The sequence below is a fragment of the Oncorhynchus tshawytscha genome, linkage group LG12 (assembly GCF_018296145.1).
Source record: "Oncorhynchus tshawytscha isolate Ot180627B linkage group LG12, Otsh_v2.0, whole genome shotgun sequence".
NCBI lineage: Eukaryota > Metazoa > Chordata > Actinopteri > Salmoniformes > Salmonidae > Oncorhynchus > Oncorhynchus tshawytscha.
Window position 1 is genome coordinate 34,847,869 of NC_056440.1, and position 23,908 is coordinate 34,871,776.

The 23,908-nt window shown below is 42.5% G+C and overlaps 1 protein-coding gene across 2 annotated transcripts; it reads right to left on the reverse strand.

Moving 5' to 3' along the window:
* Nucleotides 1-1,508: 1,508 nt before the first annotated feature.
* LOC112264002 (phospholipase A2, minor isoenzyme-like) lies at nucleotides 1,509-9,406 on the reverse strand. Of its 2 annotated transcripts, none has more exons than XM_024440616.2 (4): nucleotides 9,268-9,406; nucleotides 8,906-9,047; nucleotides 1,951-2,078; nucleotides 1,509-1,776 (listed from the first exon to the last, which is right to left on the reverse strand). In XM_024440616.2, the coding sequence occupies exons 1-4, from the start codon at nucleotides 9,326-9,328 to the stop codon at nucleotides 1,652-1,654; spliced, it is 456 nt and encodes a 151-aa protein (XP_024296384.1). In that variant the 5' UTR covers nucleotides 9,329-9,406; the 3' UTR covers nucleotides 1,509-1,651. The 2 variants fall into 2 exon arrangements, with proteins under 2 accessions (XP_024296384.1, XP_024296383.1); XM_024440615.2 differs by having other exon boundaries at nucleotides 9,211-9,405.
* Between the last annotated feature and the right edge of the window lie 14,502 nt (nucleotides 9,407-23,908).

Genomic DNA, 23,908 nt, shown 5'->3' on the forward strand with positions numbered 1-23,908 from the left:
CTGCCTCTAACCCTATTACAGGGGCTGGGTCACTGGCTTACTGGGGCTCTCTCATGCCGTCCCTGGAGGGGGTGCGTCACCTGAGTGGGTTGATTCACTGTTGTGGTCATCCTGTCTGGGTTGGCGCCCCCCTTGGGTTGTGCCGTGGCGGAGATCTTTGTGGGCTATACTCAGCCTTGTCTCAGGATGGTAAGTTGGTGGTTGAAGATATCCCTCTAGTGGTGTGGGGGCTGTGCTTTGGCAAAGTGGGTGGGGTTATATCCTTCCTGTTTGGCCCTGTCCGGGGGTGACCTCGGATGGGGCCACAGTGTCTCCTGACCCCTCCTGTCTCAGCCTCCAGTATTTATGCTGCAGTAGTTTGTGTCGGGGGGCTGGGGTCAGTTTGTTATATCTGGAGTACTTCTCCTGTCCTATTCGGTGTCCTGTGTGAATCTAAGTGTGCGTTCTCTAATTCTCTCCTTCTCTTTCTTTCTCGGAGGACCTGAGCCCTAGGACCTGAGCTCCAGGACTACCTGACATGATGACTCCTTGCTGTCCCCAGTCCACCTGGCCATGCTGCTGTTCCAGTTTCAACTGACCTGAGCCCTAGGACCATGCCCCAGGACTACCTGACATGATGACTCCTTGCTGTCCCCAGTCCACCTGGCCATGCTGCTGCTCCAGTTTCAACTTCCACCTGACTGTGCTGCTGCTCCAGTTTCAACTGTTCTGCCTTATTATTATTCGACCATGCTGGTCATTTATGAACATTTGAACATCTTGGCCATGTTCTGTTATAATCTCCACCCGGCACAGCCAGAAGAGGACTGGCCACCCCACATAGCCTGGTTCCTCTCTAGGTTTCTTCCTAGGTTTTGGCCTTTCTAGGGAGTTTTTCCTAGCCACCGTGCTTCTACACCTGCATTGCTTGCTGTTTGGGGTTTTAGGCTGGGTTTCTGTACAGCACTTTGAGATATCAGCTGATGTACGAAGGGCTATATAAATAAATTTGATTTGATTTGATTTGATATACTGCGTGAGGGAGAGAGTCTCCTCCAGGAATTTACAACCGGAGATAACAGAACCTGAGTGTAAGGGGGAGAGCGGGGGAAGGCACTCGCTATACCCAAAGAGGACCACGGCCTGACAATTTTCTTTGGGGAAGCCTGGTTTACCTTGGCACCTATGAATACACACCACTGCAACTAGGCACTTGACAGTGAGCAATTTGACCAGTCAGTCAAATACAAGTGATATTTGCTTTACTTACCAGAACGTGCTGTTGGACTGAGCTATGTTAACACAGCCAACTACATCAACGATTTTAATTGGCTGATGCAGAACTTGTTCCAGGATATAGTCACTGCCACCTGGAAGTTAGCATAGGCCTTTTTATATGATGGGACCAACTACAATTTAGCGTTCTGTCAAGTGCAAGTAAAGCAACAATTTAAATTGGCTGATAAACTGTTTAAATGGTTGCAAGTAGGGCACCTATGCTTTAAATAATGCAGAACTAACACAAATACTCAAGAGTGCCATTCAATAATTTAATCAGGTTGTCAGTTTTGTTAGCAAAATAAATTCCATTACAGCAAACATTATGCATGAAACAGGATTCATAAACATTCTGTGAATCTACAGTTGGTGCTGCTTCCAGATTTGACTTGACTCAGGAGAGACAGTGGACTTTGGGGTCCAGGTTCTTGTTCTTAGGGTTGTAGGTCGACTGGGCGAAGCAGTTGGTGGCGACACGGTCACACTCACACACTGAGACCTGGCACACGTGGCTGGAGGCTGAGGAGTAAGGACAGGTTTAGGCTCATGATGAACATTAGTAGCAGACAAAGCTGAAACCTCACCTTCACCACAAAACGTCAATGCATCTGACAAATTCATAGAGCTTGGACAGATTGCAATAAACAATATAAATGTCCACAAATTATTTTGTTTCTAGAGTTCAGTTGTTACCTGAACAGGAGACCTGCCCATTAGCGCAAGAGAATCTATACAGATTGATGTAAGGGTAATCAATGACGGGACGGCAATCTGGAAGATGCCTGCTCGCTTGATAGCAGTGGTCGTGGACCTCACAACACCTGAGTTAAAGAGGAAAAAGTAAAAAGAGTTGAGATACACAGGGCTGTTGTGGTGACCATATTACCGCCATGAGTCATGAAGGCAGTCAAATTCCACATGACTGTTTAGCCACGGTAATTAAGCTTCTCCAAGCTCTGATGCTGCTGATGGTCATTAGTAGCCTACCAAACGTGCTAGCTGCCTGGTACTCAGCACTCTATTGTCCCTCTAATCACTCTGACATCAAAGCAAATGTATTTGAAAGTCTAATCAAATACTTAATGAGCTCATGTTGCACAACATATCAATAGGCTATGCAATTACACAAGAAAACAGAGTAATGGCCTCTACTAAAAAGAGGAGTATCAGCTATATCTATAGGGTAGGCCTACTATATTTATTTTTCAACTATTGCTTATCTTTACAACAGGAGTATAGCCTACCTGGCTAGCATGAAAATAAACCACAGGGGAAAGCGTACTCCAGTCGCTATTTAAGTGCATCGATTACATGTATTTTTTCCCGCTGCCCCCGTTTCGTTACAGGTGCATGATAATGGTCCATGCTAAATCAAGTCACATATTATTTAGTATATGTAAATACAAGATATACACTGCTCAAAAAAATAAAGGGAACACTAAAATAACACATCCTAGATCTGAATGAAATATTGAAATATTCTTATTAAATACTTTTTTCTTTACATAGTTGAATGTGTTGACAAATAAAATTTAAAAAAAAAAAAAAAAAAAAACACAAAAATGATCAATGGAAATAACATTTATCAACCCATGGAGGTCTGGATTTGGAGTCACACTCAAAATTAAAATTAAAATGAAAGTGGAAAACCACACTACAGGCTGATTCAACTTTGATGTAATGACCTTAAAACAAGTCAAAAATGAGGCTCAGTAGTGTGTGTGGCCTCCACGTGCCTGTATGACCTCCCTACAATGCCTGGGCATGCTCCTGATGAGGTGGCGGATGGTCGTCTGAGGGGTCTCCTCCCAGACCTGGACTAAAGCATCCACCAACTCCTGGACAGTCTGTGATGGATGGAGCGAGACATGATGTCCCAGATGTGCTCAATTGGATTCAGTTCTGGGGAACGGGCAGGCCAGTCCATAGCATCAATGCCTTCCTCTTGCAGGAACTGCTGACACACTCAAGCCACATGAGGTCTAGCATAGTCTTGCATTAGGAGGAACCCAGGGCCAACCGCACCAGCATATGGTCTCACAAGGGGTCTGAGGATCTCATCTCGGTACCGAATGGCAGTCAGGCTACATCTGGCGAGCACATGGAGGGCTGTGCGGCCCCCCAAAGAAATGCCACCCCACACAATGACTGACCCACCGCCAAACCAGTCATGCTGGAGGATGTTGCAGGCAGCAGAAAGTTCTCCACGGTGTCTCCAGACTCTGTCACAGGTGCTCAGTGTGAACCTGCTTTCATCTGTGAAGAGCACAGGGTGCCAGTGGCGAATTTGCCAATCTTGGTGTTCTCTCGCAAATGCCAAACATCATGCACGGTGTTGGGCTGTAAGCACAACCCACCTGTGGACGTCGGGCCCTCATACCACCCTCATGGAGTCTGTTTCTGACCGTTTGAGCAGACACATGCACATTTGTGGCCTGCTGGAGGTCATTTTGCAGGGCTCTGGCAGTGCTCCTCCTTGCACAAAGGCGGAAGTAGCGGTCCAACTGCTGGGTTGTTACCCTCCTATGGCCTCCTCCACGCCTCCTGATGTACTGGCCTGTCTTCTGGTAGCCCCTCCATGCTCTAGACACTACGCTGACAGACACAGGGAACCTTCTTGCCACAGTTCGCGTTGATGTGCCATCCTGGATGAGCTGCACTACCTGAGCCACTTGTGTGGGTTGTAGACTCAGTCTCATGCTATCACGAGAGTGAAAGCACCGCCAGCATTCAAAAGTGACCAAAACATCAGCCAGGAAGCATAGGAACTGAGAAGTGGTCTGGTCACCACCTGCAGAACCACTCCTTTATTGGGAGTGTCTTGCTAAATGCCTATAATTTCCACCTGTTGTCTATTCCATTTGCACAACAGCATGTGAAATTTATTGTCAATCAGCATTGCTTCCTAAGTGGACAGTTTGATTTCACAGAAGTGTGATTGACTTGGAGTTGTGTTGTTTACATGCATAATTGCATTTGCAGTCACTTTCGATAATGGTGTTTTCCACTAATGGAACATTCACGATTATAACCTACTACCATGTGTGCATTGCTGCGCTTATAATGTTAAGAAATAGCCTAATAGTTGATCAATATTTTAAGCTAAACGTTCTGTTGGGTCAGCCACACTGCGTAAAAAAAGTTGATGGTAGTAGTTGTATTAATTTGGGATCTATCGCATCCCACAACGGTCCCAGTCCAGAGTGGTGCAATGGTCTAAGGCACTGCATTGCAGTGCTAGCTGTGCCACTAGAGATTCTGGTTTCGAGTCCAAGCTCTGTCGCAGCCGGGAGACCCATGGGGCGGCACACAATTTGTTAAGGGAGGGTTTGGCCAGCAGGGATGTCCTTGTTCCATCGCGCACTAGTGACTCCTGTGGAGGGCCAGGTGCAGTGCACGCTGACACGGTCGCCAGGCATACGGTGTTTCCTCCGACACATTGGTGTGTCTGGCTTCTGGGTTAAGTGGGCATTGTGTCAAGAAGCAGTGCGGTTTGGTTGGGTTGTGTTTCGGAGGACACACGGCTCTCGACCGTCGCCTCACCTAAGTCCGTACGGGAGTTGCAGTGATGAGACAAGACTAACTTCCAATTGGATACCACGGAATTGGGGAGAAAGGGCTAAATCTTTTTATTTTTTTAAGTATAAACTTTTTTTTAAACTGTCCCAGACTGTTTGGAATATTTATTTCTCACACAGAATAGGTCGACTTTTGTACTTTGGGGGATAGTAGATTGACATAGGCTAGTGCTTTTTCTGTTCGTTAGGCCTACTCAGCTTGTTGGCTGACGAAAAGTAAATGTGGACAGTTCTTCCAATATGCACCTCAGAATTTGTAAGGACACATGCAGTTGCATCTCCGATGTGGGTCTTCACTTGTAGCCTGTAAGAAAGACCCGCTCACGTGATGAGCCGTGCAGCACTCAGGGACGAGGGGGTCAATGGCCACAAAAGGCCTGGATTTTTCTAGGGTGCATTACAGCCACAAAGGGGATTCCACTATGAAATTCTAGGCATTATCAAATTCTTGTCAAATTGTGACTTATGTAGAGTCTACGTGAAAAACAAAGCAGAAAACTTTCAAGCAACTTCTCACAAATCATTAGAGGCGCATCATGCAGCTTGTATTAAAAGTCAAAACATACAGCCCAACATTTGTAGAACAAATTAAAGTTACATTAAAAACTCTAAATTAAGCATGTAGATGTTCCAAAGGTCTGCATCAGGGGCTTGTATGCTATGTGTGGAAGCCAAGAGATGCTAAATGGGTTTGTTAATTAACGGTCAATTACTATGAGACCGACAGTTATTTGCTGGCTGATGAAATTGTGACCCCCACAGTCCTAATATATATTTTTTTAAAGCATTACATGCATAATTGCATTTGCAGTCACTTTCGATAATGGTGATATATATATATATATATATATATATATATATATATCAGCCACCAGTTGTGCAAGTTCTCCCACTTAAAGATGAGGCCTGTAATTTATCATAGGTACACTTCAACTATGACAGACAAAATGAGAAGAAAAAGAAATCCAGAAAAATCACATTGTAGGATTTTTAATGAATTTATTTGCAAATTATGGTGGAACCTCAAACAGTCACACTCCAAACTCCACTATGGCCAAGACCAAAGAGCTGTCAAAGGACACCAGAAACAAAATTGTAGACCTGCACCAGGCTGGGAAGACTGAATCTGCAATAGGTAAGCAGCTTGGTTTGAAGAAATCAACTGTGGGAGCAATTATTAGGAAATGGAAGACATACAAGACTACTGAATCTCCCTCGATCTGGGGCTCCACGCAAGATCTCACCCCGTGGGGTCAAAATGATCACAAGAACGGTGAGCAAAAATCCCAGAACCACACGGGGGGACCTAGTGAATGACCTGCAGAGAGCTGGGACCAAAGTAACAAAGCCTACCATCAGTAACACACCAGGGACTCAAATCCTGCAGTGACAGACGTGTCCCCCTGCTTAAGCCAGTACATGTTCAGGCCCGTCTGAAGTTTGCTAGAGAGCATTTGGATGATCCAGAAGAACATTGGGAGAATGTCATATGGTCAGATGAAACCAAAATATAACTTTTTGGTAAAAACTCAACTCGTCGTGTTTGGAGGACAAAGAATGCCGAGTTGCATCCAAAAGAACACCATACCTACTGTGAAGCATGGAGGTGGAAACATCATGCTTTGGGGCTGTTTTTCTGCAAAGGGACCAGGACGACTGATCCGTGTAAAGGATAGAATGAATGGGGCCATGTATTGTGAGATTGAGTGAAAACCTCCTTCCATAAGCAAGGGAATTGAAGATGGAACGTGGCTAGGTCTTTCAGCATGACAATGAGCCCAAACACACTGCCCGGGCAACAAAGGATTGGCTTCGTAAGAAGCATTTCAAGGTCCTGGAATGGCCTAGCCAGTCTCCAGATTTCAACCCCATAGAAAATCTTTGGAGGGAGTTGAAAGTCAGTGTTGCCCAGCAACAGCCCCAAAACATCACTGCTCTAGAGGAGATCTGCATGGAGGAATGGGCCAAAATACCAGCAACAGTGTGTGAAAACCTTATGTTTTCTGTAAGTCTTCACTTGACCTCTGTCATTGCCAACAAAGGATTGAGATAAACTTTTGTTATTGACCAAATAATTATTTTCCACCATAATTTGCAAATAATTTCATTACATCCTACAATGTGATTTTCTTTTCTCATTTTGTCTGTCATAGTTGAAGTGTACCTATGATGACAATTACACAATTGGTGGCTGGCTAAATACTTTTTGCCCCACTGTGCGTGTGTGTGTGTGTGTGTGTGTGTGTATATATATATGTATATACAGTGCCTTGCGAAAGTATTCGGCCCCTTTGAACTTTGCGACCTTTTGCCACATTTCAGGCTTTAAACATAAAGATAAAACTATTTTTTTGTGAAGAATCAACAAGTGGGACACAATCATGAAGTGGAACGACATTTATTGGATATTTCAAACTTTTTTAACAAATCAAAAACTGAAAAATTGGGCGTGCAAAATTATTCAGCCCCCTTAAGTTAATACTTTGTAGCTCCACCTTTTGCTGCGATTACAGCTGTAAGTCACTTGGGGTATGTCTCTATCAGTTTTGCACATCGAGAGACTGACATTTTTTCCCATTCCTCCTTGCAAAACAGCTCGAGCTCAGTGAGGTTGGATGGAGAACATTTGTGAACAGTAGTTTTCAGTTCTTTCCACAGATTCTCGATTGGATTCAGGTCTGGACTTTGACTTGGCCATTCTTACACCTGGATATGTTTATTTTTGAACCATTCCATTGTAGATTTTGCTTTATGTTTTGGATCATTGTCTTGTTGGAAGACAAATCTCCGACTCCATCATTCTTCCAGAATGGTCCTGTATTTGGCTCCATCCATCTTCCCATCAATTTTAACCATCTTCCCTGTCCCTGCTGAAGAAAAGCAGGCCCAAACCATGATGCTGCCACCACCATGTTTGACAGTGGGGATGGTGTGTTCAGGGTGATGCGCTGTGTTGCTTTTAGGCCAAACATAACGTTTTGCATTGTTGCCAAAAAGTTCAATTTCGGTTTCATCTGACCAGAGCACCTTCTTCCACATGTTTGGTGTGTCTCCCATGTGGCTTGTGGCAAACTTTAAACAACACTTTTTATGGATATCTTTAAGAAATGGCTTTCTTCTTGCCACTCTTCCATAAAGGCCAGATTTGTGCAATATACGACTGATTGTTGTCCTATGGACAGAGTCTCCCACCTCAGCTGTAGATCTCTGCAGTTCATCCAGAGTGATCATGGGCCTCTTGGCTGCATCTCTGATCAGTCTTCTCCTTGTATGAGTTGAAAGTTTAGAGGGACGGCCAGGTCTTGGTAGATTTGCAGTGGTCTGATACTCCTTCCATTTCAATATTATCGCTTGCACAGTGCTCCTTGGGATGTTTAAAGCTTGGGAAATCTTTTTGTATCCAAATCCTGCTTTAAACGTCTTCACAGCAGTATCTCGGACCTGCCTGGTGTGTTCCTTGTTCTTCATGATGCTCTCTGCGCTTTTAACGGACCTCTGAGACTATCACAGTGCAGGTGCATTTATACGGAGACTTGATTACACACAGGTGGATTGTATTTATCATCATTAGTCATTTAGGTCAACATTGGATCATTCAGAGATCCTCACTGAACTTCTGGAGAGAGTTTGCTGCACTGAAAGTAAAGGGGCTGAATAATTTTGCACGCCCAATTTTTCAGTTTTTGATTTGTTAAAAAAGTTTGAAATATCCAATAAATGTAGTTCCACTTCATGATTGTGTCCCACTTGTTGATTCTTCACAAAAAAAAATAGTTTTATATCTTTATGTTTAAAGCCTGAAATGTGGCAAAAGGTCGCAAAGTTCAAGGGGGCCGAATACTTTCGCAAGGCACTGTGTATATATATATATATATATATATATATATATATATATATATATATATATATATATATATATATATATATATATATATATATATATATATATATATATATATATATATATATATATATATACACACACACACACACACACACACACACACACACACACACACACAAAAATAACATACACGATGTCCCACATAAGTTGAATGAAATTCAGTTACCCATCCAGCTCATCCCTTGGCTTGCCAGTCCCCCCCAAGCCACACCAACAGCCGTAGTTATTATACATGAAGGGGTTGACACCAGGCTGGGTGCACTTGATCATTCTGGCAAATTGCAGCAGTGAACCATGAGCCACGTAGGCTGGCAGAAGAAAGAGATGAAGCTATCAGTCACACTACTGCACATATTCCTGACATTGAGGTTCCATATAACAGTTACAGCCCACAGGGCACAGACATCAATTCAATGCCTATTCCACATTGGTTCAACAATGTTCTAATCATTATTAGAACATGAGTCTTACCAGTCAGCAGCAACAGGAGGGCGGTTGAATGCATAACAGAGGATACACCAACTTTACCTCTGATATTGGATGAAGGGAGGCTAAAAAGAACAAGTGATAAGGTGAGGTGTTGTGTCATTCAGCCAGGAATCTGAATGATGTCTCAGGGTTCAAATACTTTCCTCGGGTGCTAAACTGGTTTACCAAGGATTGCTGCTATCAATAGCCCCATTTATACCTGGTTCCTACATCAGTCCTTTGTCCTGATCACGTCCACATTCCGATTGTGCCCATATTTTTAGACAGGTGTAGATGATTAGAAGACGCATTGTGATCAGATCTTCCTGACCACCTCAGGAGGTAGTCAGATATGCATTGTGTCTGAATAGCGGAGGCTGCGTTTACACACACAGTCCAATTCTGATATTTTTCCACTAATTGGTATTTTGACCAATCACATCAAATCTTTTTCCGTGCCGATTTGTCAAAAAAACAATTAGTGCCTGTGTAGACCAGTGTTTTCTAACTCCAGTCCTCGAGTAGCCCCAACAGTACACATTTTAGATGTAGCCCCGGACAAGCACATCGGATTCAACTTGTCATCAACCCCACAAGACATGCCACCAGTGGTCTCTTCACACTCCCCAAATCCAGAGCAGATTGTGGGAGGCGCACAGCATTAAATAGAGCCATGACTACGTGGAACTATATTCCACATCAGGTAACTGATGCAAGCAGTATAAATATATATTTCTTTTAAACATAAAAGTACACCTTATGGAACAGCGGGGACTGTGAAAGGACACACAGGTACAGACACACACACATTGTAATATTGTTGTATGGTGGTATCATACATTTTGTGTTGTAGCTCTATAGTGGTGTATTCTTATATGATGTACTGTTTTGTGTAAGTGCCTTAATGTGTTTGGACCTCAGGAAGAGTAGTGAGGATGGGGATCGCTAATAAATACAAAAAATTGTAACCGTTGAGTTTGTCCGGGGCTACAGCAAAAATGTGTGCTATTGGGTTAATCGAGGACTGGTGTTGGGGAAACACTGGTGTAGATGAAACCTTACAAATATAGACTGATCGGAACAGTGAAAGTTTTAAACCATTAAAATCATCACCACCTGCTCTCTAAAATCATTGGCGGGCAATGTCATTGACTTATGGCATCAATATGTGTCTTTTAAAATAATATCTGTCAAATAACTTACATAGAGGGAGGGACCAGGATATCTGGTCACAATGTGGATGGATAAGCGACATGTTTTACTATCATGTGTAGATGTATGTGGGCACAATCAGAATGTGGATCAGATCGAGACAAAGGATGTATAGTGTAATATACTCTAGTGCAGGTGTTTCCAACCTTGTTCCTGGAGATTAATTAACCTAGTTCAGCTAATTATTAGAATCAGGTGTGCTAGATTAGGGTTGGAGTGAACCTACAGGATGGTAGCTCTCCAGGAACAGGGTTGGAGTGAACCTATAGGATGGTAGTTCTCCAGAAACAGGGTTGGAGTGAACCTACAGGATGGTAGCGCTCCAGGAACAGGGTTGGAGTGAACCTACAGGATGGTAGCGCTCCAGGAACAGGGTTGGAGTGAACCTACAGGATGGTAGCGCTCCAGGAACAGGGTTGGAGTGAACCTACAGGATGGTAGCGCTCCAGGAACAGGGTTGGAGTGAACCTACAGGATGGTAGCGCTCCAGGAACAGGGTTGGAGTGAACCTACAGGATGGTAGCGCTCCAGGAACAGGGTTGGAGTGAACCTACTGGATGGTAGCTCTCCAGGAACAGGGTTGGACATTTCCATTTCATGACTCCAGTCAAGTCTTGTACAATGACTTACTGAGTCTGTCTCTATGCATATGATCCTGTCGCTTGAAAAATAGATTTTTATCACAATGAGACTTAGACCTGTTAAATAAAACATGTATCCAGTATTGAAATGTGATTCAATGCACCTTTTATCACTATACACAGGTCTGTAAGTGTTTATGATAGTGTCTGTTTGTGCAGTAACCTGTGTACAATTGTGTACTTTGCATCCGGCACTCTCTGTTAATCATCCAAAGCTCGCCCCTCAAGGCCAACAGTCTATATAAATAATTTGTGTGCTAGATCATTGAGTCTCTTCAACACCAAAATAAGGGCTTCTCACACTGCTGCTGTTAGCCTTCTGTCTTCTGTCCCAGTCTGAGTATTATTAGGTATACTGTATGTTGAGACAGGGCTTTGATGCAGACTTGATGCTTTTCAGTAACAGAGCAGTGTAAAGTATGTGTTTTCTTGTAATTCATGTCCAGTTGTCCTGTCATAGTTTCTTCTGAGGAAATATTATTTTAGTTGAGTCAATGTGCACTGCAAGGTATTTTACCCAGTACATACACAGTACCTCATTTCAGTTGGTTATGTAAAATGCATGTAAAATTACATTATACCACAAGGGCAAAACAGTCAGTTTTCTAGAATGAGACCTTGGGTCACCTTCCCATTTCAACCATGCTGCTATATTGTTAAATTTAACTTATTCATTCTAGTTAGTAAAGCAATACTAGTATGTGACCAATCAGTCTCAAAATGGTCATGTGGGTATTTGAACGCTCTGTATGTGGCCCCTCGTGTGTGTGTGTGTGTGTGTGTGTGTGTGTGTGTGTGTGTGTGTGTGTGTGTGTGTGTCTTTAGGGCAGGCGGTGCATGAACCCATCCCATGGGCACTATGGAAGTTCATGATTGGGCCAACCCTGACAGCTGGCCTGTGCTGGACTATGCTAACACTGGCTGCTACTGTGGGAAGGGCAGCTTGGGCACACCCGTGAATCCACTGGACAGGTATGCAGTCAAAACTTGTAATCTGCAACAGTAACCTCTTTAGGATTTTAGGATGTTCTCATCATCTGCATCTTGTAGATTGGAGAAATCACTCTTATTTCCCCCTTAAACTTGCCATGCCATTTACCTGGCCTTCTCTCCCCCCGCAGTGGCCCACCTCCCTGCTTTCTGTTAGTACTGTACTAGCATGCATTTCTCTTGAAATCAATAACTGTCGTGATCCAATATGTGCCTCTGTTGGTTATTGGTCGGTTTCAAATCTCTCTTGCTATTCATATTCACCCACAATTACCTGAAAAAAAGATGTTAAATTCTGACATACCAAGCTTTAATCAAACATTCTATGACTAATCTTATGTTAAACACTGTGTGCTTCTTCTGCTCAGCAGTCTGGTACAAACCCATGCCATAATATGTGATGTTTATATACAGTCACTGAAAGAAATGCATCCTTTCTTCTGTACCCTGAGAATGTCATGTTATCAAGCAGCACTGGCATAGCTAACAGCGCATGGCAAACATGGGTCTACTGTTCATAATTTCCTGTTTGCCTCCGATGTAAATCTACTTCAGGGTGCAGTCGGCATAATTACAAAGTGTGTGTTGTTCATATGGACCTCTAGCACACATTTAACATAGCCCATAGACCCTAACTGTCTTACCAGCTCATCCTCACAGTTAAGAACAAGCAGGTGTGCTCCCAGCTCGATACAATTTTCCTTTGCACTGTTCCAGCTGGGTTTCCTTTTTGATGCCAGGTAGCAACTACCCTGGAAGGACCACCAGTCTTCAATACAAGTCCCTGAGGACAGAGGTCAGGGGGTCATGCTGGGTAACACTCAATGTTTTGTACAATGGCTGGGGATGGTCTATTATCTACCAATAAGTTAATTACCTCACTGGAATCTCAAATTCATCATAATTGACATGGTTGATAGTAGCTGGGTCTGAAAGGGACCGGAGTAGCGTGAATGAATGAATGAAGGAAGGAAGGGGAGAGATTATGAACAAGCATCTACAATGTTATCAGCGCTTGACTTCACTTGGTGGTTAATCTAAATAGTTATTACTTCAGGTATTTTCTCCATACATTAATCTCCTCATTCAGTCTCTTCAAACTTTTAGTTAGCTCTATACTCCAGCGTTTTTTTTATTTGAGATCAAATGTTTGAGGCGACAGTACAGACGGTCACCTTTTATCTGAGGGTTTTTTCATGTTTTACCGTTTTAGAAATGGAAAATAATTCACTTAATGTATTAAAGTTGTCACGTTTATTATTTGGTCCCATATTCCTAGCACACAGTGACTACAGCCTTGTGACTCTGCAAACTTCTTGGATACATTTACAGCTTGGTTGTTTCAGATTATGTTTTGCCTTATAGGAACTGACTGGTTAATGATGACTGGAATAATTATTTCTAAGTGAGCAAATAAGATGTTTCTGAACACTTCTAAATTAGTCCTGATAATGAAGAACAATCATGAATGATGAGTGAGAAAGTTAGCGGCTACAACAAAACATGCTAACCTCACCATTACCAATAACAGGGGAGGTATGATCTTTGTGCCTCTAATTTTACTTACGCATCATAATCCATAATCATAGAACCAATCTTCTGAACTGAGGGGTGGAGCCTTTACAGGCCCTGTAGTAAATGTAGGCAAAGGTGTCATCTCTCAGTTCACCTAGGTGACTCAGTGATCCAGTCTGTGGCCCGGGGTAAAAAAAAAAATTCACTATCAGGACTATACAAAACATTCCTATGATGTACGTTAACTCATGTATTTCCTTATTCTGTTAACAAATCTATTCTGAGGTTAATGGAACGATAAGGGTGTATGATGAGCTCAAGTCAAGTTTTTCAGTTGTCTATACTTTATTAAGTAAAGGAACATTTCCATAGTTGAGTTAAACAGGTGGTATTTCCCCAGAATGTTCATATCAATGACATGAATTGACCCTCTGTGCCAGTTCCACCCCTTTCCGTTCCAATTTGCTCACAGACAAGGCAAATACCTCTGTGAAGGAAGGCCTTCAAGGGAATAGGGATGTGCAGGTTGTCAGGGTTAGTTTTGGTCCAGGGGGTAATGCAGGTATCTGGTTTCTCTATGGGGTTCCTGCAGCGGAAAATCACATTTGTAATGTTCTTTTGCTTTGCAGGCTTTGTATGGCAGAATTCATCAAGCAGATATGGACGAAACCCCAGTAAGAGGTTGAGGTCCATGTGATAAAAATAAATTTAAAAAACAGACCTAATTTTTAAAAAAAAAAATTAAAAATCGGACATAAACCAAAGGCTCTTGGGTCTTTCTTGTGGCGGTCCTCGTGAGCCAGTTTCATCATAACGCTTGATGATTTTACGACTGCACTTGAAGAAACTTTCAAAGTTCTTCATTTTCCGTATTGACTGACATGCATGTCTTTAAAGTAATGGACTGTCGTTTCTCTTTGCTTATGAGCTGTTTTTGCCATAATATGGACATGGTCTTTTACCAAATAGGGCTATCTTCTGTATACTACCCCTACCTTGTCACAACAACTGATTGGCTCAAGCGCATTAAAGAAGGAAATGAATTCCACAAATTAACTTAAGGCACACCTGTTTCTTTATTTAATTTAATTGAAATGTATTACAGGTGGCATTTACTTTGCATGATAAGTAATTTTTCCAAAAATTGTTAAGACAGATTCACTGTATCACAATTCCAGTGGGTCAGAAGTTTACTAAGTTGACTGTGAATTAAACAGCTTGGCAAATTCCAGAAAATGTCATGGCTTTAGATGCTTCTGAAAGGCTAATGGACATCATTTGAGTCAATTGGAGGTGAACCTGTGGATGCATTTCAAGGCCAACATTCGAACTTAGTGCCTCTTTGCTTGACATCATGGGAAATTCAAAAGAAATCAGCCAAGACCTCAATGTCTGGTTCATCCTTGGAACAATTTCCAAACGCCTGAAGGTACCACGTTCATCTGTAGAAACAATAGTATGCAAGTATAAACACCATGGGACCACGCAGCCGTCTTACCGTTCTGTCTCCTAGAGATTAATGTACTTTGGTGCGAAAAGTGCAAATCAATCCCAGAACAACAAAGGACCTTGTGAAGATGCTGGAGGAAATGTGTACAAAAGTATCTAAATCCACATAACCTGAAAGGCCGCTCAGCAAGGAAGAAGCCACTGCTCCAAAACCAACATAAAAAAGCCAGACTAAGGTTTGCAACTGCACATGGGGACAAACATTGTACCTTTTGGAGAAATGTCCTCTGGTCTGATGAAACAAAAATAAAACTGTTTGACCAGCGTTATCAAATCACATTTATATAGTCCTTACTATCTTTCAAAGTGCTGTACAGAAACCCAGCCTAAAACCCCAAACAACAGCAAGCAATGCAGGTGTAGAAGCACGGTGGCTAGGAAAAACAACCTAGAGAGGAGCCAGGCTCTGAGGGGTGGCCAGTACTCTTCTGGCATTGCCGGGTGATTTTAACAGATTATGGCCAAGATGTTCATAAATGACCAGCATGGTCAAATAATAGTAATCACAGTGAACAGGTCAGGGTTCCATAGCCGCAAGCAGAACAGTTAACTGGAGCAGTAGCACGGCCAGGTAGACTGGGGACAACAAAGAGTCATCATGCCAGATAGTCCTGAGGCATGGTCCTAGGGCAGGTCCTCCGAGAGAAAGAAAGAGAATTAGAGAGAGCATACTTAAATTCACACAGGACACCGGATAAGACAGGATAAATACTCCAGATATAACAGACTGACCGTAGCCCCCCGACACAAACTACTGCAGCATAAATACTGGAGGCTGAGACAGGAGGGGTCAGGAGACACTGTGGCCCCATCCGATGATACTCCCGGACAGGGCCAAACAGGCAGGATATAACCCCACCCACTTTACCAAAGCACAGCCCCCACACCACTAGAGGGATATCTTCAACCACCAACTTACCATCCTGAGACAAGGCCGAGTATAGCCCACAAAGATCTCCGCCACGGCACAACCCAAGGTTGTCAACCCAGACTGGAAGACCACATCAGTGACTCAACCCATTCAAGTGACACACCCCTCCTAGGGACGGCATGGAAGAGCACCAGTTAGCCAGTGACTTAGCCCCTGTAATAGGGTTAGAGGCAAAGAATTCCAGTGGAGAGAGGGGAACTGGCCAGGCAGAGACAGCAAGGGCGGTTAGTCACTCCAGTGCCTTTCCGTTCACCTTCATACTCCTGGGCCAGACTACACTCAATCATAGGACCTACTGAAGAGATGACTCTTCAATAAAGACGTAAAGGTTGAGACCGAGTCTGCATCTCTCACATGGGTAGGCAGACCATTCCATAAAAATGGAGCTCTATAGGAGAAAGCCCTGCCTCCAGCTGTTTGCTTTGAAATTCTAGGGACAATTAGGAGGCCTGCGTCTTGTGACCGTAGTGTACGTGTAGGCCTGTACGGCAGGACCAAATCGGAAAGATAGGTAGGAGCAAGCCCATGTAATGCTTTGTAGGTTAGCAGTAAAACCTTAATCAGCCCTTGCCTTAACAGGAAGCCAGTGTAGGGAGGCTAGCACTGGAGTAATACGATATTTTTTGGGGGTTCTAGTCAGGATTCTAGCAGCCGTATTTTGCACTAACTGAAGTTTATTTAGTGCTTTATCCGGGTAGCCGGAAAGTAGAGCATTACAGAAGTGTAACCTAGAAGTACCAAAAGCATGGATTCATTTTTCTGCATAATTCTTGGACAGAAAATGTCTGATTTTTGCAATGTTATTTAAATGGAAAAAAGCTGTCCTTGAAACAGTCTTGATATGTTCGTCAAAAGAGAGATCAGGGTCCAGAGTAACGCCAATGTCCTTCAGGTTTTATTTGAGACGACTGTACAACCATCAAGATTAATTGTCAGATTCAATAGAAGATCTTTATTTTTTGGGACCTAGAACAAGCATCTCTGTTTTGTCCGAGTTTAAAAGTAGAACATTTGCAGCCATCCACTTCCTTATGTCTGAAACACAGGCTTCCAGCGAGGGCAAATTTGGGGCTTCACCATGTTTCATTGAAATGTACAGCTGTGTGTCATCCGCATAGCAGTGAAAGTTAACATTATGTTTTTGAATGACATCCCCAAGAGGTAAAATATATAGTGAAAATAGTGGTCCTAAAAACGGAACCTTGAGGAACACCGAAATTTACAGTTGATTTGTCAGAGGACAAACCATTCACAGAGACAAACTGATATCTTTCTGACAGATAAGATCTAAACCCAGACCAGAACTTGTCCCTGTAGACCAATTTGGGTTTCCAATCTCTGTGGTGATCGATGGTATCAAAAGCAGCACTAAGGTCTAGGAGCACGAGGACAGATGCAGCGCCTCGGTCTGATGCCATTAAAGGTAATTTACCACCTTCACAAGTGCAGTCTCAGTGCTATGATGGGGTCTAAAACCAGACTGAAGCATGTCATATACATTGTTGGTCTTCAGGAAGGCAGTGAGTTGCTGCGCAACAGCCTTTTCTAAAACTTTAGAGAGGAATGGAAGATTTGATATAGGCAGATAGTTTTTTATATTTTCTGGGTCAAGGTTTGGCTTTTTCAAGAGGCTTTATTACTGCCACTTTTAGTGAGTTTGGTACACATCCGGTGGATAGAGAGATGTTTATTATGTTCAACATAGGAGGGCCAAGCACAGGAAGCAGCTCTTTCAGTAGTTTAGTTGGAATAGGGTCCAGTGTGCAGCTTGACGATTTAGAGGCCATGATTATTTTCATCATTGTGTCAAGAGATATAGTACTAAAACACTTGAGTGTCTCCTTTGATCCTAAGTCCTGGCAGAGTTGTGCAGACTCAGGACAACTGAGCTTTGGAGGAATACGCAGATTTAAAGAGGAGTCCGTAATTTGCTTTCTAATGATCATGATCTTTTCCTCAAAGAAGTTCATGAATGTATTACTGCTGAAGTAAAAGCCATGCTCTCTTGGAGAAAGCTGCTTTTTAGTTAGCTTCGCGACAGTATCAAAAATACATTTTGAATTGTTCTTATTTTCCTCAATTAAGTTGGAAAAATAGGATGATCGAGCTGCAGTGAGGGCTCTTCGATACTGCACGGTACTGTCTTTCCAAGCTAGTCGGGAGACTTCCAGTTTGGTATGGCGCCATTTTCTGGAAGCTTGCTTCAGAGCTCGGGTATTTTCTGTATACCAGGGAGCTAGTTTCTTATGACAAATGTTTTTAGTTTTTAGGGGTGCAACTGCATCTAGGGTATTGCGCAAGGTTAAATTGAGTTCCTCGTGGGGACAAAATGGCGCCGTAGAGAGAACACAGTGTTTCAGCGAGCTCTCGTGGCATTCGTAAATTTATATTCTTACATTAATCTCCTAGCTTGAAAAAGTGGTAGAATTGGCTAAATAAGTTACCATATAATGAGTCTTGACGACTATTTCGCAAAAATCTCCGACAACATGCCCAATAGAACTACTAAGAAGTCGACCAAAACCACCACCCCTGTGGATGTGCATGAGGAGCTAGCTAACGTTAGCGAAGCTAACACCATTGCGGATCCAGGCACAATGGACCTGATGATTCAAAAGATGACTGATAACATTACTAAAGTGATCGATGCTAAGATTAGAACGGTCTTGGAAGCAGGCCATTCAGCTGAAATACAGAGCGTTGTGAAACGTGTTGTTGAGGCGGAAGGGAGAATTGCTGCAGTGGAAACTTCAACTACATCTATGGACGCTAAGATAAAAGCACTTGAGAAACAGGTGCGCGAAATGGCGGAGCACATTGACGACTTGGATAATCGAGGACGAAGATGCAATATTCGTGTTGTGGGACTCCCGGAAAATTCTGAAGGGACACGTTCAGTAAAATTCTTTGAGGAATGGATCCCTGGCTACCTACAAATGGACACTAAGGCTGGTCGTGTGAAGCTGGACAGAGCCCATCGCTCTCAAGCACCGATACCCGGTCCCAATCAGCGCCCACGGCCGGTGGTTATAAAGTTCCACAACTTCACCGACAAGCAGCGCGTCATGGATGCGGCTAGAAACATCGTCTCTGATGGTAGTCAACATAAAGGTCCAAAGGTCTCATTCTTCAATGATTATTCCACAGCGGTTGTACGAAGACGCAAAGCGTTTGATGAGGCGAAGGCTCGACTCAGGAGAATGAAGATGGACTACGCACTGTTGTACCCGGCCACATTGAAGATTATGGTCAACGGATCACCTAAAAAGCTCTACACACCTGAAGAGGCTGCTGCGTTTATTGACTCTCTCGGGTAAATAACTTTAAGCTGCACCTCCACAGCATTGAATAACTTTGTTTATTTTTGGTTGAATCTGATCATGAAACAGTGGTGTGAGTCCTCACGTACTCCGGCTCAGTAATATTCGTATCTTTATTATTTTTCTTGCTAAAGTAATAGCCGCTATAGCTCAGGCTGAGATATGTGTGAATCCATATTGGTGCCCAGGCTTGGTTGAGGCTCTTCCACCTAAAATCTTCTTCTATTGATTTTCTTTTCCATATATATAAAGGATGAGGCTATTGAGCGGCAATGCTGACTTAAGAGTCTACATTGGAGAGTTGAAATCCCCTGCATGTTAGCTAGTGGGAAAACCCCTTTTGGATTTTTACATGTTTAATTTTTGGGTTTAGTATAGTTCGAGTTCAGGGTTCATATTTTTTGTTTATGCTCAGTGAGATAGAGGAGAGTTCAACACATGGAAAAAGGTACCACCCCACTTTTACAGTAGGATCCAGTCTGGATATTGAATGGTCAAGATACAATGGCAGATAACAGACTGCATGTATGTACGTGGAACATTAGAGGGAGCCATAACCCCATTAAAAGGAAGAAAGTACTGTCTTTTTTTGAAAAAAGAAAATATTGATATTGCCCTGTTGCAAGAAACTCATTTGGATGATAAGGAGCACCTGAAATTACAACAAGGAGGGTTTGGTCAAGTGTTTTTCTCATCATTTACATCCAGAAGTAGAGGTGTAGCAATTCTGGTGAAAAATAACTTACCACTTAAGGTCTTGAATTGTGTGAAAGATAAATTTGGTCGCTTTGTTATAATTAATGGTACTTTACAGGGGCAGAACATTTCCATAATGAATATTTACTTCCCCCCTGCTCACCCCCCTGATTTCCTCACTAAGGCATTTCTAGACTTTTCAGAATTAAACTCAGATACTGCAGTGGTTGGAGGAGAGTTTAACTGCTTGTTGAACCCCCTTATTGATAAGTTTCCCAGTGGTATAGCTTCACTCTCTCCTCAAGCTAAGTCACTTAAAGTTATTTGTGATGATCTGGGGTATGCGGATGTCTGGAGAGCTTTCCATCCCTCCAACAGAGAGTTCACTTTTTTCTCTGCACCTCATGGATGTCAGACTAGAATAGATTATTTTTTTTATGCCCAAGACGTCTTTGCAGTCTGTTTTATCCGCTAGGATAGGAAGCATAGTCATATCTGATCATGCTGAGGTGATCCTGGACATAACTCAACGGGGCATTCAATCGGTCAAGACATTGGAGGTTGAACACAACCATTCTTAAAGACCATACATTCACATCATATTTTATAACAGAGTTTTTAAAGCATTTTTCTCTATTAACTCTCAATCAACAGATAACCCCTCGCTCCTTTGGGAGACCTGTAAAGCGTATGCCAGGGGTCTGATTATGTCATACACAGCTACTAAGAGACGGAAAAAGCGGGAAAAGCAAAAAATGTTAGAGGGTGAATTAGGAACTAAAGAGAAGGACTACATTAAAACGCCCACTCCTGCCCTATTAAAGGAAATATCAGTCATTAGATCAACGTTAGACTCTCTCCTAACACAGGACACTGAAAAGAAAATGAGATTTGTCAGGCAAAAGCTATATGAACATGGCGATAAGCCAGGAAAGTACTTGGCATACCTAGCTAAAAAGAGGGCTGACTCTCAGTCAATTGCTACTATTACTGATTCTGATGGTAATCATTTATATGAAAATAAATTGATAAGTGACTCATTTAAGAAATTGTATACAAACCTTTATGCCTCAGAACTGCCAAAGGATGCACCCAAATTAATGGAGAACTTCTTTTGTAAGATTGAGCTCCCTACTATCTCCAAAGAGCAGAGGTCCCTCCTTAATGCCCCTATTACCAAGGAAGAGATAATGTTCGCAATTAAGAATCTGCTAAATGGTAAGGCCCCAGGACCAGACGGGTTTTGTAGTGAGTTCTATAAAGAGTTCCATGGCCTGATCCTTGAGCCATTGTGTGATATGTTTAACCACTCATTTTCAAATGACCAACTCCCTCAAACGCTGAGGGAAGCCAACATTTCACTTATTCTCAAAAAGGGAAAATGTCCAGAGTCTTGTTCCTCATACAGACCAATTTCCCTTCTGAATGTGGATAGAAAATTGCTTTCTAAAATTCTAGCCACAAGATTAGAGGACTCACTGCCACTAATTGTGAAAGGAGACCAAACTGGCTTCATTAGGGGCCGTAAGTCATGCAACAACGTCAGGCGGCTTCTTAATGTAATTCAAGCCTACCAACAAAGTGCTGTGGATGGTCTTGTGCTCTCCCTAGATGCTGAGAAAGCATTTGATCGTGTGGAGTGGTCTTACCTATTATTTGCTCTAAATAAATTTGGTCTGGGGGACAACTTTATAAAATGGGTGAAAGTTTTATATGATGATCCTCAGGCTGCTGTCCTTACTAATGGGCTACGGTCAAATAGCTTCTCTATACACAGAGGTACCAGACAGGGCTGTCCTTTATCCCCCCTCCTCTTTGCACTCGTTATGGAACCACTGGCCGAGGCCATCAGGGTAACGCCTGCTATACAGGGGCTGCTCATTGGTGATGTTCACCATAAAATAAGCTTGTATGCTGATGATGTCCTGATATTCATCTCTAGTCCCGAGACTTCAATTACATCTCTTATTAATATTATTGAATTATTCAGCGAATTCTCAGGCTACAAGATTAACCCTTACTAAGTCAGAGGCTATGCCACTTGGTAGCCTACACTCTGTACCTAATACTTCTCCCCCCTTCCCTTTTAAATGGTCTCCCTCAGGTTTCATGTATCTGGGTATATTTGTAACTCCTAAATTCCAGCTAATGTACAAAGCCAATTTTGTTCCCTTGTTTGATACAATAAGACAGGATCTGGATCGCTGGAACTCTGTCCCGATTTCTTGGTTGGGTAGAATATCCCTCTTGAAAATGAACATTTTACCTAGACTACTTTACCCAATCCAAATGATCCCAGTATTACTCTCCAATAAGGTAATAAAGGATGTAAATGGATGGCTAAGTTCCTTTATATGGAGTAAACGCAAGCCAAGACTTAAGATGGCAATATTGCAGCTGCCAAGTTCTATGGCCGGCTTGGACCTGCCCAATATCAGGTTCTATCAATGGTGTGCCCACCTTTGTTATATTTCTGACTGGATCACAAATGATGACTCCTCTATTTGGTTAGACATTGAGACTTCTCTTTCAAAATACCCCTTACAGGATCTTTTATTTTTCAGAAGTTTCAAGTCTGTAGAAGATCACTGCAATAATCCCGTTACACTTAACACACTCAAAGTATGGAGGTCAGTTCAACGCTTCCTGGGAAGGTCCAAACTAACCTCTGCTCTTACCCCAATTCTTAACAACCCAGATTTCAGTCCAGGATGGCTGGATGCTGGCTTTAACTTATGGCTTAATAAGGGCATACGCAGGCTAAATGACTTATTTGCTGATAAGATTTTGTTGTCATTTGAGCAGATGGTCGAGAAATATCGACTCCCAAAGCAGGACTTTTCCCGCTTCCTACAAGTAAGACATTATATTCTGAAGAGCACCACCTTAATTGGTAACCCTGATGTGTCTGTCATTGAAAGAATGCTTTTTTTTTCCCACAAAGGAAAATGTCTAAGTCTGTTTTATGATACTTTAAGGTCCTTTTCTGCTGTCAACACACGGAGGGTGAAACAAGTGTGGGAGAAAGAATTGTCTGTTACTATTGATGAAGAGATGTGGGAGGACATTTGGAGATATGCAAAAACAATATCTATATGTAACCGTACTAGAGCAATCCAATTAAGAATAATACACAGATTGCATATATCCCCAAATCGCAGACATGCTTTTAGCCCCACTTCCTCTTCCCCTCAGTGTCTTAAATGCAAAACTGATACAGGCACCCTAACACATTGTTTATGGTCATGTACCAAAATACAAAGATACTGGTCTGGTGTTCTGCAAGAAATTGAAAAGATCCTAGGGGTTGATCTAGAATTGGACCCAGTTTCTTTACTGTTAGGTCTCCCTAGTAGGCATGTTACTTCTGTCGGTAAAAGGAGGCTTTACAACATCCTTACCTTCGCAGCGAGGAAAAACATCCTTTTACAGTGGATTAGTGATAAGGTTCCTTCTATTAAAGATTGGCATAAGATACTATTTGAATGGGTGCCTCTGGAATATCTGACATGTACATTGCATTCTAAAACAGACCAGTTCTACAAAGTATGGGAACCTTATCTAAATGACCTAGAACCTGAGGTATCAGCTATTATGCTGCAAGGATTCTCTTAGAATGGCGGGGATCTATGTATTTCAGAACTACACTGTACGTTCAATGTGTGGAACCTAACCTCTTTTTTTGTTTAATTTCTGTTTAAGTTTGTTTAAAATGTATGTATTGAGAGACGCAATGATGGTGATGGGGTGAGAGAAGCACCGAGCGGGAAGAGGAAAATGGTGTACGTATGTATGGGTGTGTATATGTGTGTGTGCGTGTATGCGTATGTGTGTGTATAATCATGGGTATGTGTGTGTGTGTGTATGTATGTATGTATGTGTGTATA